Source organism: Prionailurus viverrinus, chromosome B1 (genome assembly GCF_022837055.1).
Source record: "Prionailurus viverrinus isolate Anna chromosome B1, UM_Priviv_1.0, whole genome shotgun sequence".
Lineage (NCBI taxonomy): Eukaryota > Metazoa > Chordata > Mammalia > Carnivora > Felidae > Prionailurus > Prionailurus viverrinus.
The window spans coordinates 3,211,657-3,229,375 of NC_062564.1; the positions used below are offsets into that span (position 1 = coordinate 3,211,657).

Below are 17,719 nucleotides of genomic sequence, written 5' to 3' on the forward strand. Positions count from 1 at the left end.
ATCAGAGAAAAAAAAGTCTACCAGAAAAAATTCTATGAAGGATTATGTGTAAGTAGTTTTAGCAGAGAATAGTTTGTTAGTTTCAGCATTTTCAGATACTATATACATATGCATATATACATTAATAGACGTATAAAACATATATAAACATATGTATATTAGCATAAATGAAAACATGAGATATATACATACTTATATAAACACTACACAATAAATGTTCAAAAACTAACCATTTCGATTAATACCAGCTTAGGCTTCAATTTTTTTATAGTAGTAAAAATGAAAAAAACAAGTGAAAAGTAACCCGGCAAGAATCTGAAAACCAAAGATTTAAAAGGTGGCAGGCATATTCAAGAGAGGAAAGGATTTAAGAAGAAAAAACCCCACCAAGCTGTAAGGCAGACAACTGTGATACGTGGCTTCAACTCATTTGCAGAACTGTAAGATCGAGGTATTAACACAACGTGAATGTATTAATACACTGAATTAGAAATAGCATGTATTTGGCACTCGATCTCTCTTACTTACATTGTATAAAATCTCAACTTTATTCTGTTTTCCTCATTTGCTTATCATTCCTCCAAACAGTCTTCTCTGTTGATTCTAAAATGCAGGTTCCCAGGAGAAGTGTATCTCAATACCGAATCCATGACTGACACCTGCTTGAAGGCCAGTGCGTATGAGCGGAGGGGATGAGCTCTCCAAATCTGAAATGACTTCACTGTGTCCATTACGGCACAACTCACTTTTGTTTGCTTACCAAGGTGAAGACGCTGCATATGCTGGTATAGTCCGGAGACAGAAAACCGAATAAAATGGATTTCTTTTCTCAAGGACTGGAGGACGCACAAGACGCTGACTCTTCCGGATGGTCTCTTGGCGGAAGGAAGTCATGAGCCAGGGCTACTGGAGAAGTCTAGAGGGAACGCTTAGTCCCCGTGAGCTGTGCCAGGAAAAGCCTCACACCTGGCAGCGCTCAACATGAAGGCCTTGAAGGGTGGGGAGAATGTGTCCAGGCAGACGGAGGGAGGGGACCTGGCAGGGGAGGGGCAATAGCACAGATAGTAAGGTAGGGGCGTGGCCGATGTGGCATCAGCACGGTGCAGCTCCTGCAGAGACTGGCAGTCTGGAAAAGGGTGAGGAATTAGGTTCATCTCAATGGCTGTGGTTGGGCACCAGGGAGGGCAGACCAGCTGCCACCGGAGACAGACACCGGTTCATCAGACGGAACGTGGGATGGGAAGGAGAGACAGGCGACACTGGTGTGTGTGTGTGTGTGTGTGTGTGTGTGTGTGTGTGTGTATAATACAGAGGCCATGACAGTCCATGCTGACTCCGGGGGCACAGAGGGCGTGATACTCCATGCTGACTTGGGGGGCACAGGGGCCATGAAAGTCCATGTGGACTCCTGGGGCACAGAGGGCATGATAGCCCATGCTGACTTGGGGGGCACAGAGGCCGTGATGTTCTAGGACTTGTACCCCTACTTCTCATCCTTGCAGCACACAGTATGAGCATCCCAGACCGTGGAGTCCTAAAGCACGTCCCCTGCCTCAACCTTGATTTGCATCTTACGAAGACTTCCAGGTGGCCTGTACCCACACCCCGTGGGAGAAGCAGGTAACACTGAAGAGAAGTCTAAATACTGTGCACCCGGAGCACAAATGCATCACCTTGCCGCAAGGTGCCACCAAAACATGGCGGGCACCTGGAATTTATGGGTAGTCCAGGGAAAGGAGGCAACGGGAACCTAGTGGAGGGCAGCTATGTGCTCAGGGACTAGGAACCAAGGAAGCAGGAGTGCAAACACGAGAGGGTGAGGCAGGAAACACATGGGCAGATCTGTGTGTTTCTGCTTCACAGTAGCACCAATGACCAGAAAGAGTCTATGTTGGGTGTTGATTTCGTTCCTCTCTGACACTAGAATTCCATAAAACTTGTAAAGACTAAATTAAACTCTTTACAAAAGAAACTGGTGTGGACCTAAGATTATTAACAAAGGTCAAACGACTCAACATGGTACTACCAATATCTAAACAATCCAGGCATTAGCTGTGGCTTCGGCCACCTCACTATTAATTCACTTCGTTTGCTTATCCAGCTGACCCTTGAACAGTGTGAGTTTGAACTTCAAGGATCCACTTATACATGGATTCTTTTTTTCTTAATACAGTAAAGTACTGTAAATTTATTTTCTCTTCCATATGACTTTCTTCATTACATTTTATTTAACTTAGTTTATTATAAGAATACAGTCTGTGATACATATGACCTACAAAATATGTGTCTATGTTATCACTTGATAGTACAGGTGATTTGGACTGGGCTACTGGTGCGTGTGGACTAGGAGGGGCGAGCAAGCAGGAAGGCACTGTGACGCTTCCGTGACCAGCTAGGACAGATGCAGAGGAGGACTGCCTTAGAGTCCACCCCATACAAAAGGAGGCTATTTATGAGACGGGCCTGACAGCAATCCACGAAGAGGAGAGAATGGGGCCATCTACCATGGACATTGCTGAGAATAAATGACACAAAATCATTTATGAACCTGCGGCTCAAATCCTTAAAGAATGCAGGGAAATGACCTGGTGGCTGGCTGAGGTCAGATAAGAATGGACACACTGGACCATGTGAGTTTCAGGTCAGGACGATGGGAAGATCAAAGTGGCATTCCAGAAGCGATGGCTGGGCACCAGGAAAGTACACAACCCTGCTTCTGGTCCCAATGGCAGAAGGCCTGGGGCATGGCCAATTTTATTTCAGAGGTGTTGATGAAAATACAGTAAGTTTGTTCTTCAGGATGTTAAATCACTGTAAAGCCTCAAGGAAGCCCACAGGAAGGAGAGTACAATTTACACTTGAGTTCCCCATGCGGCGGGGTATTTTCCCTTGCTAGGGCTTGTTCTAGATTGTAGACATGCAGTCGTGTGCTCCCAGCTGTGGGCCTCTCTGGGAATTGGCTCAGAGGACTCACTTTATATCAAAGAAGGAGCCACCGGTGGGGATACATATGGAGCCCACTGGTCCGGTCACACACCACAAAGCTGACACACCACAGAGTGGCAGATGTCCCTCCAAAGGCATCGCTGTGAAGCCAGCTTGGAGACGACACGGTGGGGATGGGACTCCATTCTCCGGGACAAGGTGACCACCGGAAATCAACGGCCCTACATGTGCTGATCCCCCGTGGGTGGAGAACACGGGCCCGGGAACGGAGCAGTGGAAGCAGGAATAGCTTCCTCCCTCCCCTCATCCCAGGACCGACGCTCCCAGGTGTGCAGGTTCGGCGGGTCCAGGTTCTTGGGGAAAATGTTTCAGCATCGGAGACAGGAAGGGCCCCATTACATTTGGTGCCCTACCTGCTGCACCGTCCCTGCAAGAGCTCCATGCCAAGGATTAGCCAGCAAGCAAAAAGCCTTCATACCTGGGGGTCATCGCCCCAAACACGAGCAAAGAAAGGGGCGGAGTGCTGTACACAGTGAGAGAAGGGAAGGACACCCGTCCCTCGGCACACAGGGGCCCATGGCGGGGGGGGGGGGGGGGCATGTCTTTGTGTCCCCTTGCCCACATAGGATAAACAACGCATGAGTGAGAGGGGTGATCAGGCACCGAGACCCTCAGGGAGGTGGGTCTGGGTCTCCCTGCCTCATCAGCCACCTAGAGCAGCAGAGAGCCTGCGACACAAGGGGAGGGGGATTCAGTGGGGGCAGGAGAGGAGGGCGGCGTGAGGATGGGAGTTTTCCTAGGAAATGAGACCAACTGGACTCCTGGAAAAGCGGTTCCCGGGTGGGCAGAGCTGAGGGCAGACCCCACACTGTCCCACCTGAACATCCTCCGCAGAACAAGGCTGTCATGCTCTGGTTGCGAGGCTCCCTGCTGCACCCCCTCGGGAATCACCCCCCCTGGCTGCACCCCCTCAGGAATCACCTCCCCCCCTCCTGGCTGCACCCCGTCAGGAATCACCTCCCCCGCCCCCGGCTGCACCCCCTCAGGAATCACCTCCCCCCCTCCAGGCTGCCCCCCCTCAGGAATCACCTCCCCCCCTCCTGGCTGCACCCCCTCAGGAAATCACCTCCCCCCTTCCTGGCTGCACCCCATCAGGAATCACCTCCCCCGCCCCCGGCTGCACCCCCTCAGGAATCACCTCCCCCGCCCCCGGCTGCACCCCCTCAGGAAATCACCTCCCCCCTTCTCGGCTGCACTCTCTCAGGAATCACCTCCCCCACTCCAGGCTGCACCCCCTCAGGAATCACCCCCCCTTGCTGCCCCCCCCTCAGGAATCACCTCCCCCCTTCCCGGCTGCACCCCCTCAGGAATCACCTCCCCCTCCCAGGGCACCCCCAGCCGCAGTGGAGGGGACGGAGCCCTGTCTGCTTGTCCAGTAGAGGAACAGGTGCGTGCTGTCCTGGATCCTGTGCTCCCTGGAGAAGCAGCCAAGGCCCCAGGCACTGCTCAGTGTCCCCCTTTCTCTGCTGGGCCCCCTCCCAGGAGCCCCCAGGGCACGTCCCCTCCCACACAAATCCCCACCCACCCTCAGCTTCCAGGACAAAGGCTGCTTCGTGGTGGATGTGAACCAGGCGCTGGAATAAGGTTTTGTGGGCACTTGAGATACAAGACCGTGTCTGGTGAAGAACGCCGAGTGCTGGCACTGCTCGGTGAGGTGCGCCTGGGGATTTGCGCAGAACCGACACCAAAGTTTACCTGAAGCTACTTCACGCAGCTTTCCCTTGTCTTAAGGGTTTCAGGAACCACTGTGCTGTTCTGACAGGCACGCTGCTGCCTGACTCTGGGTAGCGTATCTCCCTCACACTAATGGCCAGAGGCTGGAGCTCAGGGTCCGCATGGACCGGCGGGCTTTCCTCTGTTCAGAGGCCATACACTGTGCATCTAATTTCACATGGGCTCCTTTTAAATGCGCAGATACACAGATGATGAGGAAGTGTCTGTGCGGAGAAACTGGATTAGATCCAACGATAGAGCAGAGAAACACTGTATTGGTCAGGGGTCCCCAGAGAAACTAAGCCAAGAGGATGTCTCTATATCTATCTACCTATCTGTCTATCTATCATACCTATCCCTCTATGTATCTGTCATATGTATCTATCTACCATATCCATATGTCTATCATATCCAGTTACCATACCTATCAAATCTATCCTATCTACCCATCTATCTACCTCTCATCTATCTACCTACCATATGTATCATATCTACCTACAATATCTACCATATCTACCTACCATATGTATGGATCATATCGAATCTATCTACCATAACTATATATCATATCTAGCTATCCTATCTGTCTGCCTACCCACCCACCTATCACCTGATCTATGGACAGAGATGACTGTAAGGAATCGGCTCACATGATTAGGGAGGCTGAGATGTCCAGACCCAGGCGCCCCAACGGTGCGAGAGCCAATCCAAATCCGAGTCTGCATGCTGGGGATGGAGGTCCCGGGTTCCAGCTCAAAGCCAGTCAGGCAGAGAGACAAGCTCTCCTTCACTCAGCCTGCTGCCCTACAGGCTCACTTGACGGGGCTTCGCTTCATCATACTTTGCAGATACAGTATTATTGTTATAATTTTTTACAAATTAAACGTCTGTGGCAACTACGCATTGAGCTCTTCTACAGGCACCACTTGCTCTAACAGCATTTGCTCACTTCATGTCTGTGTCACATTTTGGTAAATCTTGCCACAGTTCCATTTTTTTTCATGATTCTATCTGTTATGTGATCTATAATCAGTGATTACGACTTGCTGAACGAAAGCTGAGGTGACAGCTAGCACTTTTCAACAATAAAGTATTTTTAAATTAAGTTGTAGATGAACATTGACTTTTAGATCTAATGCTATTAGGCACTTAGTAGATTATGGTATAGTGTGAGCATAACTTCGGTATGCAGTGAGAAACCAAAAAACCTCATTTGCCTTGGCCTTACTGCGATATTTGTTTTATCACGGTGGTCTGGAACTGAAGCCACAACATCTCCAAGGTATGACTGTAGTCAATCCTTTGACTGATCAGACGAGGCCCACCCACACTGGGGAGGCAAAGTGCTTTACCCAGTCGACTAATTCAAAATTTAGCCTCCTCCCAAAACAGCCTTGCAGACATACCCAGAATAATGTCCGATGAGGTGTGCGGGCCTCCTGGCCCAGTCAAGGTGACACGTAAAATTAACCATCACAAGCAACTTGAAGATTACACATCCATGGTGTGTCTGGAGTAGAGCCCGCCAAGAGTGCAGGCATGCTGCTGTGCGACTGTCCTTGTTCCCCTGTACTCAGTGCTCCATGGAGCACCACCTTCCCGCTCAGCACAAACGCAGAGGCCCGAGTACAGGAGAAAAGGCCAAGCTCATCGTCACCCACTCCCATTTACAAAGCGTTCACTGCACACAGGAGATAGTTCTGTTTCTGTACGAAACAGAAACGCTGAACTCAAATTATTTTACTGAAATAACTCTGAGTGCGAGCCTGAAATAGATCTTGTTTTTACCACACGGCAGCACATCACAGGGAACATTTCCTTTAATTTACCCCCTGCTAAAATTTAAATAGCTATGGCAAATTGCATAAAACATGATTTGTGGGAGTGCAGTTCATCAACATGTGTGACGGATACCAACTGAACGTTATTTCTGTGACAAAACAGACCCAGTTAGTCCACGTGAGTGTAGGAGGCGAAGCCGTAAAATGCGGGCCACCACTCTAGCAAACTCCTAACTGTTCAGACACGATATCCAGGCAATGAGTTTGCTTCCTGGCAACCCTCCTCAGTGCTAGAAGTGGCAATGGTCGTGAACTTCATTGAGAATAGATTATTTTCCTTTCCTTTCTAGTCCGTAACAACAATATGCTAGAATGTGTATTTTAAATGTATACAATGGCATGGTCTATTATACTATAATAATATTTAAAATTAATTTTAACGTATTATTAAATGTAAGATTGGTTTACAAAACATTTTTTAAAAAAATTTTTTTTTTCAACGTTTATTTTTTATTTTTGGGACAGAGAGAGACAGAGCATGAACGGGGGAGGGGCAGAGAGAGAGGGAGACACAGAATCGGACACAGGCTCCAGGCTCTGAGCCGTCAGCCCAGAGCCCGACGCAGGGCTCGAACTCACGGACCGCGAGATCGTGACCTGGCTGAAGTCGGACGCTTAACCGACTGCGCCACCCAGGCGCCCCTACAAAACATTTTTTTGATTCTCAGTACTTACTTTTGTAACTTATAATAAGTAATTTAAAGTATAGAGTGGAAAAACTATGTACTAAACCTATGTTAGATTTCCATATGTTACTTTATATGTATATTTTTTTCATATATATTGCTTATATGATTTACACATCTATAACATACATATATGAGTTATATAGATTATTTAAATATTTGTAGATTATATGTATAATCATAAAATTATATAATAATTATATATAAAGTCTTATACGGTTTAATAGGTTAGTATGGCTTTAGACAGCTGCACTATAGTTATTTATATTTTTTTTTATCTTTTGGATTTTTGAACAGGTTATTTTGAACTATATCTTTTCACATATACAAAAGTTTTAAATAAACCTTTAAACAAAATACCTCCCTTCCCCTCCATCACTTTCTCAGATATCTAACATACTTCCCTAAAACACTGTCATTTGTTTACACTTTACAAGATACTTTCTCCAATAATTTTCTTTTTTTTTAATGTTTATTTACCTTAGTTTTGACAGAGAGAGAGCACAAATGAGGAAGAGATAGAGAGAAGAGGGAGACACAGAATCTGAAGCAGGCTCCAGGCTCCGAGCTGTCGGCACACAGACCGACACGGGGCTCGAACTCACGGACCATGAGATCATGACCTGAGCCGAAGTCGGCCGCTTAACGGACTGAGCCACCCAGGCACCCCTCCAATAATTTTCTTATGGTAAATTATGAGTTAGCATATTGTCTCTCTTCTCTCTCTCTCTCCATATATATATATATATGTGTGTGTGTATATATATATATATGCATATATATATGTATATATGTATATATATGCGTATATATATAAATTTATGTTTATAATTTACATTAGTTATTTCTTTTTGCTGCTCTTGAATCATCGGTGGTGTTCATGTTTGTATTTTAGCCTCCAAGTTTTGCTCTGTTCTCCCCTTGAAAGTCTGTGATTCCCAAGGAGAGCCAGGCTGTCCTCTGTGCCTCCCCTCATCGGTTAATGTAACACAAACTCTTCATCTAAAGACAGAGTTCATCAAGCATACTATGCAGGCATCTTGAGGGGAGGCCATCCGGGCCAATGTCTCCATGGGGTCACAGCTGGGAGCAAATACAGAGAAGTGGGGCTCCCCCGGGACTAAGAACCAGTGTGTTGGTGGTACACAGGTAGCTGGGATGGACCCAAGGTTCTCCCACATGAAACCATCTCAACATCACTGTGTGTGGGGCGGGGGGGGGGGGGATGTGGGAGGGGTGGGGGGTGGGGGGGCACCAGGAGAGCATCTATCAGGCAGCTCCTGTGACGGAGAGCACTGTCCAAAGAAGCAGAGGCCATGGGCGTCTCACGGTAACAAGTGTGATGCAAGATCTGAGGACCCCAAACCTTTCGTATCCCCTAGAACACTTGGGGAATTCTTAACCTCTTGGTGCGAGGGGGGTGACGGGCAGGTGGCAGGTAATGTGGGGCCCCTCCAATCATAGCATGCTGTTAGGATGCTGTCTCTGAAAGAAATCCAAGTTGATTTTAAAATAAGAGAGTGCGGCATTTCTTGCACATCAAGGTTCCTCTGGGGTTTGTAGATGAAGAGACAAGCCAAGATTTCAGACATGGTGCTATGTGCATTGAAAATTCTGGAAGGATACATAAGGAAAAGCTGAGAGCCACTGCCTTTAAGGAAGTTTCCTGGCCAAGTCAGAAGGTGAAGAGAAAGGACATTCACTATCCTTACATATTTTATCATGAGCTCTAATATTTATTTATATAATGAAAAACCTTACTTACAGAAAAATCTCAAAATTAACAAGAAAAATGTGTATGAAAATAATAGCTAGCATTTCTCATTCTATGTGCTATGGGATTTCCATGTTTTAAGCCGTGAGTTCTACAACAAGAGACTTATGAAGGAAATGTCATTACTATGCTCTCCCTTTTTTCTACATGAGGAAGCTGACACCCTTTAAATAACCCGGCCTAGGGGCGCCTGGGTGGCACAGTCGGTTAAGCGTCCGACTTCAGCCAGGTCACAATCTCACGGTCCGTGAGTTCGAGCCCCGTGTCAGGCTCTGGGCTGATGGCTCAGAGCCTGGAGCCTGTTTCCGATTCTGTGTCTCCCTCTCTCTCTGCCCCTCCCCCGCTCATGCTCTGTCTCTCTCCGTCCCAAAGATAAATAAATGTTGAAAAAAAAAAATTTAAAAAAAAATAAATAAAAATAAATAACCCGGCCTAAGTTATAAAGCTAGCAGATGGGAGAGCATGTACCCAGGGTAGTCTGGCTTCACATCCTGTATTCTCAAACACCTCACTATGTTAGCTAAGACCACGCATATCAACACCTAGAAAGTTAAGTCATATGTGATTATCAGCTCTACGAATTTTTTCTGACAATACAATTCACAAATATCTATTAGTTTAAAGAAAATAATGCAATTATTTATATTTTTGACAATCACCTTTACACACGGTTTTTAGCACTAATTGTTACTTTAATATAGCACTCTGGAAATACCAACTTCTAGAATGCGAACGTCTTCTTTTGATGTAGAACATTCTCTAGAATGTTTAAATCCTCAAATCTTGTATTAGTTATTTGTTTTCATTATCCTTCTGACTTTGGAACGTTATTTGGTCAAAAGATAACATGTGGTCTTGAACTGGAGATCTTTCAAGGGTTGATGGCCGTCCACGTTTCCATAACATCTCAGGGTATAGTGATTAATAGACTATTGGGATTGTAAACAGAGTACTGATTACAGCTAAATGCAGTTAGAATTAATGCTGTGCGGTCATTCAAACTGAAATACGACACGTGGAAGAATATTTATATTTTAATCGAGAATACTTTCATTTCTTAATAGTCAAGGATCCACAGTTTAGCAAGGATGCCAGTCCCTCTCGGCTTCACACTAGAAACCTTAGGATGTGTGTCTTACTACTGCTGGAGTTAATTCCTGCAATTTTCCCTGTTGGGAAGTGTTTGCTATTTCACTGAGGCTCTTAGATTTCACCAAAGGCAGTAGCGAGTATAGGTCATGTGGAAAGGATTACACCTCTACTGTGCTATCTTGAATAACTGTACAGTCATGTAGAAGTTCAATTAAAGGTCAAGTCGAAATATCCAAATGTCAGGAAGGATTCAGCAATTATCTGTGCATTCTAGTCCTAACCTTTGTGTGGGGTGTGCAACAGAATTTCTTATTAAGAAAAGCCATCAGTTCCCCATCCCATCCGATGTTTCCACCAAGGAGGAATCTTGCACAGTTTACAGGTAAGTAAGGATGCTGGTGCTGGGCCCGCCTCACCCCGGAAGTCTTTAGTGCCGCGACTACTTCCGCTCACAAGGAGGGTGCAGCCATGCAATGATATGTTCACTTGAGCTCAGGACACCGTCACTGTCACCCTGCTTACGGTCTTGGGTTGTAAGATGCTTTTTAACGACCTGTCTCAGTGGTCTTGCTATGCAATAACTTCTCAGTACACTTTGTCAGTTCCTGAATTCTCTACGGCGCACAATTAGAAGACACGGCATTCTATCTCTTTGCTCAAATCCCCAGAGTAAAAGTGAAGACAATAAAATCCCATCTCTGCAGATTGATTTGCCTAGTTTTCATCAGTACATACATGTATATATCACGTTAAAGATTTTAAAAAACTCAGCAACTGACGAAGGAACCACTAAGACATCTGAAGAACCATTTCACAGGAGAACTCAAAGAACAGAGACACAGACAATTAGCAATGCTGACATGAGTTTTATAAGAGACCCTAAAGTCTTCTATACCCATTGGGCGACAATCGATCGTGTCCTGTCTACAGAGAGTTCACAAGCGTGTCTGTAGTCAGGGATCACCTGCCCTATTACCAGTTTCCTACAATTTTCTGAGTAGTAAAACAGTTCAAGGAAAATGATGGGCACAGATCACTACTTCATCCGTTAACCACTTAGAGTGAGCTGGGCTTTGAAAAAATAAGTAGTGACACACACACACACACACACACACACACACATATACATATATACACATATACATATACATACACATATATACATAATACATATATATATATATTTTTTTTTTGCCAAGGCCGACTTCAAAAGTTTTTCTGACAGTAATTTACAAATTCTTTCTTTTTAACAGCTCCCCTCGAGTAAAATAATCCAAATAAAATTGCCACCATTTTTACTGTATTACAGTACTTTGTATCATTTCTTAGTTCCCTAAAATTTTGAAACTTACGGAAAGCATTTAAACTTTGAAAATGGAAATAGGTAAAACACAGATTTATGCTTTATTCTAAATGGCTACAGTATATTTTCTTAGATTATAGTTTAAATAGTTTCTTTGTAATAATTGTTTTTTTTGTATTAATAAAAATATATGATTGGGTGTATTTTATTTATTTTTATTTATTTATTTTTGAGATAGAGACAGAGTGCAAGTAGGGGAGGGACAGAGAGAGAGGGAGACACAGAATCCAAAGCAGGATCCAGGCTCTGAGCCGTCAGCACAGAGCCCGATGCGGGGCTCGAACTCATGAACTGTGAGATCATGACCTGAAGTCAGACACTTAACCAACTGAGCCACCCAGGCACCCCTGATTGGGTTTAAAATGTAATTTCCTGGTTATTTTGATAAAGCGACTATCTGTTCACAGGCATGTGCATACAGTATAAGGTTGACCTCGAGAAGACTTCTCTTGACTTACATTCAAGACAGTAACAGGTTCTCAATCTTGTTAAAAATAACTTCCAATCAGTTTGTGGCTCATTGAATGTATGGCAGTGTATGCAAGTGACAACTTAAATATATCTTTTAAAGTTTCATAGTTAAGTAGTTTTATAAATTAATTTATAAAACTTTTTAATATGAGATAATTTTATTGTATCTGGGGACACATATTTAATCTCTTAGCACAAGAGAACAATTTCTTTCTCTTTGTCAAACACATACAAGATCTACACTGAAGACAGAGGATTTGCACCCATCATTTGTATAATCCGAAATGAAGAATTTAACATGCTCCCAAGCCCCTTTCATGTTTCTTCCTTGAGTCAAACTATTTGATTGTTGATCTAGAGAACACCAAAGTGTGTCGCGAAAGGAAAATGGTGTGGGTGTGTGTGTGTGTGTGTGTGTGTGTGTGTGTGTGTGTGTGTACTGCCAGGTAAAACAGATTGCCTATCTATAGCTATTCTAGGTGTCCTGAGGTCTGGATACTATGAAGATCATTTTTCTTCTTTGTACTCTGGACAATGATTCTCTCTCTCCCTTAGTGCACACTCCATTCTTTGCCATCTCCGGAACGCAGGAGGGATCAGCCAAAGCATTGTGGTGTGCTCTGAGGCACCGAAGAGATGCCTTTGACTGCCGCCCATTCCGCTCGCAAACAGACATGTACAGGTGGGGTTATGGGAACTAAATCTCAGAAGACCCCAAATGAGAGGCAAGCTGGTTGATCTAGTTGTTTGGGTGGGGGGAGCGTGGGAAAGAATTCTTCTTTTCTTTCTTGGAACCAAGACAGAAGTCTACTTTTTAAAGAGGTAATTATTGAGTAAAGACTTGTGGATGGGTCTAGTATCTGGGAGCACAGTAGGAATATCACTCGTTTCCCAAATGATATTTGAGGATACTTGAGCAGAGACAGGACCGGGCGGAGGCTGACAACCAGGCAGCTACATCTCAAACCAATCCTTAAGTCAAGAGCAAAATATCTGGGAGGTTTATAAAAGTTTACAAATAGAGATCCTCTCAGGTTTTTTATATTGTTCTTTCTACTTCTGTTTCCATTATAAAATTTTCCACAATAGTTGTTTTAAATACCAATCTGTATGTTAAGGTTAAAAGATATCTCTTTCCTACGAAATCCTCCCACATGAAACAATGAAGGTAGAGCAATACAGTGGGGGTACTTTTAAAGATGCACCAGACTAAACACGACACCTTGGTTTATGACAACACAGAGCCATAGTGCATGATGGAAAACCACTCGCTGAGACAACAGCACCTGCATGTGAATTCAGAGGTGAAGTCAGCATCTCCAGAGTAATTATAACTCACAAATCCCAGACAACATTTATTTTTCTCCTACACAAGAACTCAGAGTAGTATTTTCCTCCAAGTTCATGTAGATTTCTGTTCTCCATGAAAAATAAACAACAACACCACACACACACATTTTTGTATGAGTGTGTATGTAATGAAGCTTAATTAAATTAACGCAACTCCAAGTCATACTTTGTTCAAAATATTTCCCTTAGTCATAACCATAACATCTCCCTCTCAAAGAGATAAAATGCCAATATCCACAAGCATAAAAATGTTTCATAGCTTGTGTTTCGTACTTAGTGTTGCTCTTTATTTTGACCTAATGATGGCACACGTCATGGCAAGCTAGGCTTTCCACAAGTTAAAAGTTCTTTGCAAAAAGAACCGTAAGTAGGGTTCTAATTAAGGAAGTTGCAAGTAATTAGTCCCTATTTTTAAACATTATTGTGACATTCCAAATTTACTTATGTCTAACACATTGAGAATGGTCCTTGACCCCTGCACGCATGCTAGTTTCAGGGGTCGGCAAGCGCGTCGCGGCCATACCTTGGTAAACAGCTTTAAATCCAGGCGAGGCGATGCTGTCATCAGACTGCAGGTGCAGCCACATCTGGTTGCTCATGCTCACAATCAGGTCAGGAACACTGGAGCCAGTGAGTCTGCACAGGACAGAAATGTTGAAACCGTTATTTGAATCGCCAAATATCTCTACTTTTGCTTTGAAGGTCTTGCTGCCTAAACAAACAAGTACAGGTATATACACTGTAAGACCTTGCTTCAAAGAATCCATAGCCACTTGTAATGTGTATTTATACTTCAGCTTCAATATTACAGCCATTGTACAGTAATTATTCTTCTGTGATCGAATTTTGTATCTTTCATTTTAAAAACTGACTCAGGGTGACCAACCGCCCTTAGTGTCTGGAGCGGGAGTCCTACTCTAGGTGCAGGACGGTGAGTGCTAAATCCGGAACCCGTGGTCGTCCCGTGTGACGGACGGATATCTCTTACCGCTGTATGGTTGTACAACATCACACCATCGACACGGAAACATCCCTAAGCTGAGAAATGTTCTGATTCATTCACATAATGCTCAGATTGTTTGGCTTCAATTATCATGTACCTTACCACACCATCTCTTTTAGAAACACATCATAGGATGGAATATTATTCAGCACTAAAAAGAAATGAGCGATTTTATCAAGCCATGAAAAAGAACTTGAAAAGCTGCATACTGTATGATTCCAACTCTATGACATTATAGAAAAGGATGTATGTGTGTGTGTGTGTGTACATACACACATACATACATACACACATATATGCACATAAATATACACACATACATATATGGACACACACACGTACACACACACATACATATATTTAAAATCAAAAGTAACCGTACATTAAGAGAATATCAACAAGAAGTGTGTGCATAGCTGAAACAGATTTGGCAAGTGTACTGAACTTTCCCTCTGCATATTAATGTCTAGGTCACACCAAATGGAAGTTTCAGTGAAACAATCATTGGGCATTAATAAAACGGTCACATAGTGGCTGCTGTCAGCCAGTGAAAAGAAACACTAAATCCATTGACTGAATTCAACACGCTGACAAAAAGCATGCCGAAATAGAAAAAGTGTAAGAAAAAAATCAATTCAACCAAAATAAATGTCTCTAATCAAATAGGAAGCTCTGCTTTCAGCAAAGTACTTTCGGGAATAGGAACACATGATTTGCCCCATCAATCGTATCATTTGTCTATCAACCCAACACGCTCACCTTGGGCGGTACAGACAGCCTTGATTGCTCAAAGGCAGATGAACAATAGTCATTACATGTGAAGTAGCTCATGCAGTTACACACAAATTGAAAAAAAAAAAGAATTACAGTGAGTGATGTGCAGGCGAGTGATGTGCAGTAACTAAAAACATATTTCTTTTTGAAGACTGTTTCTTTGTTAGAGAGATTGCTCTCTAATATTTGGTGTCGTATTTGCTTGTTTGGTTCGAAGAGAGTTGTTTTTCTTCCCTTTGCATGCATTTTATCGAAACGTAACATATCAGAAAGCACACAGAACATAAATGTCAAGTGTAAATGTCTATTTACTTTGATTTGTGACTATAAAGCTATAATATTTCTTCTTCTTTTTATTAGTTCTTACAAGGAATACCTTTTCCTAATCTTTTACTTTCAACCTACTCTACTATATGCATTTCATGTTTGCCTCTTGAAAGCAGCATATAATTGTGTTGTATTCTTTTTAATTATTTTATTTATATTATTTTATCTCATCAGAGAATTTTGACTTTTATTTAGAATATGATTTAATGATAAATTAGTTTTTTGTTTTTCCTCTTGTCAATTATATTTTTTATTTTTTTACTTTAAAATTTTATTTTTTTATATTTTTAATATACATCTAAGTTAGCATATGGTGCAACAATGATTTCAGGAGTAGATTCCTTAATGCCCTTTACTCATTTAGCCCACCCCCCCCACCCTCTCCAGTAACCCTCTGTTTGTTCTCCATATTTAGAAGTCTCTTATGTTTTTCCCCCTCCTTGTTTTTATATTATTTTTGTTTCCCTTTCCTTATGTTCATCTGTTTTGTCTCTTAAAGTCCTATTAGTGAAGTCATATGATATCTTTCTCTAATTTCTCTCAGCATAATACCCTCCAGTTCCATCTACGTAGTTGCAAATGGCAAGATTTCATTCTTTTTGATTGCTGAATAATACTCCATTGTGTGTGTGTGTGTGTGTGTGTGTGTGTGTGTGTGTGTAGGCTCTTTACATACTTTGGCTATTGCTGATAGTGCTGCTATAAACATTGGGGTCCATGTGTCCCTTCAAAACAGCACACCTGTATCCTTTGGGTAAATGCCTAGTAGTGCAATTTCTGGTTTGTACGATAGTTCTATTTTTAACTTTTTGAGGAACCTCCATACTGTTTTCCAGAGTGGCTGCACCAACTGGCATTCCCACCAACAATGCAAAAGAGATCCTTTCTCCGCATCTTCGCCAACATCTGTTGTTGCCTGAGTTGTTAATGGTAGCCATTCTGACAGGTGTGAGGTGGTATCTCATTGTGGTATTTCCCTGATGATGAGTGATGCTGAGAATTTTTTCATGTGTCAGTTGGCCATCTAGATGTCTTCTTTGGAGAAGTGTCTATTCATGTCTTTTGCCCATTTCTTCACTGGATTATTTGTTTTTCTCAGTGTTGAGTTTGATAAGTTCTTTATATATTTTGGGTACTGATTCTACCTGATATGTCACTTGCAAATATCTTCTCCCATTCTGTCGGTTGCCTTTCAGTTTTGCTGATTGTTTCCTTTGCTGTGCAGAAGCTTTTTATTTTGATGAGGTCCCAGTAGTTCATTTTTGATTTTGTTTCCCTTGCCTCTGGAGACCAGTTGAGTAAGAAGTTGCTGCGAGCAAGATCAAAGAGGTTTTTGCCTGCTTTCTCCTCGAGGATTTTGATGGCTTCCTGTCTTACATTGAGGTCTTTCATCCATTTTGAGTTTATTTTTGTGGATGGTGTAAGAAAGTGGTCCAGGTTCATTTTTCTGCATGTCGCTGTCCAGTTTTCCCAGCACCACTTGCTGAAGAGACTGTCTTTATTCCATTGGATATTCTTTCCTGCTTTGTCAAAGATGAGTTGGCCATATGTTTGTGGGTCCATTTCTGGGTTCTCTATTCTGTTCCATTGATCTGAGTGTCTGTTTTTGTGCCAACTTTTAAATTTTTTTATGTTTATTTTTGAATGTGAGAGAGACTGAGTGTGAGTGCGGGAAGGGCAGAGAGAAAGGGGACACAGAATCCAAAGCAGGCTCCAGACTCTGAGCTGTCAGCACAGAGCCCAACGCGGGGCTCGAACTCACAAATCATGAGATCATGACCTGAGCTGAAGTCAGATGCTTAATCAACTGAGCCACCCAGGTGTCCCTGGTCAATTATTTTTTAATTAAATCTCTTACTTAATAGCTTTTCTCTCCCCCAACACTTCAAATATGTTATTCTGTTGTCTTTTTACCTTTTTTGTTTATACTGAGAAGCACTCTATCAATCCTATATTTGCTCTTTTGAAAATAATATTCATTTGCTTATGCTGCTTTTAAGATATTTCTTCATCCTGTTTTTCAGAAGATTGATTGCAATGTGCCAGTATGAGGTATCCTCCCTGGCTTATGGAATTTCTTGAGTCTCTACCTTGATGTCTATTGTCAGTATTGGAAAATTGTTAGTGGTAATGTTTTTGAATATTGGTTATGTCCTATTTTCTCTCAATTTCTTTCTTCCAGAACTCCAAATGTACACACACTTTCTGTACATTATTTTTTCCTGATTCAGCTGGGATTTTTTTTTATTAAACCATCTTCTGGTTCCAATCATATAGATTAATTATAGTGGATAATGTATCTTGCAATTCTTAAACTTC

General features: G+C 42.9%; 1 protein-coding gene across 1 annotated transcript in view; it reads right to left on the minus strand.

The window, feature by feature from the left end:
- Positions 1-17,719, minus strand: part of CSMD1 (CUB and Sushi multiple domains 1) — a gene marked incomplete at its 5' end in the record, with an annotated part of 688,146 nt that overhangs the window by 443,512 nt on the left and 226,915 nt on the right. The window contains one exon of the mRNA XM_047855978.1: positions 13,820-13,932. Coding sequence (XP_047711934.1) covers positions 13,820-13,932 — 113 coding nt within the window. The remainder of the gene's footprint in view (positions 1-13,819; positions 13,933-17,719) is intronic.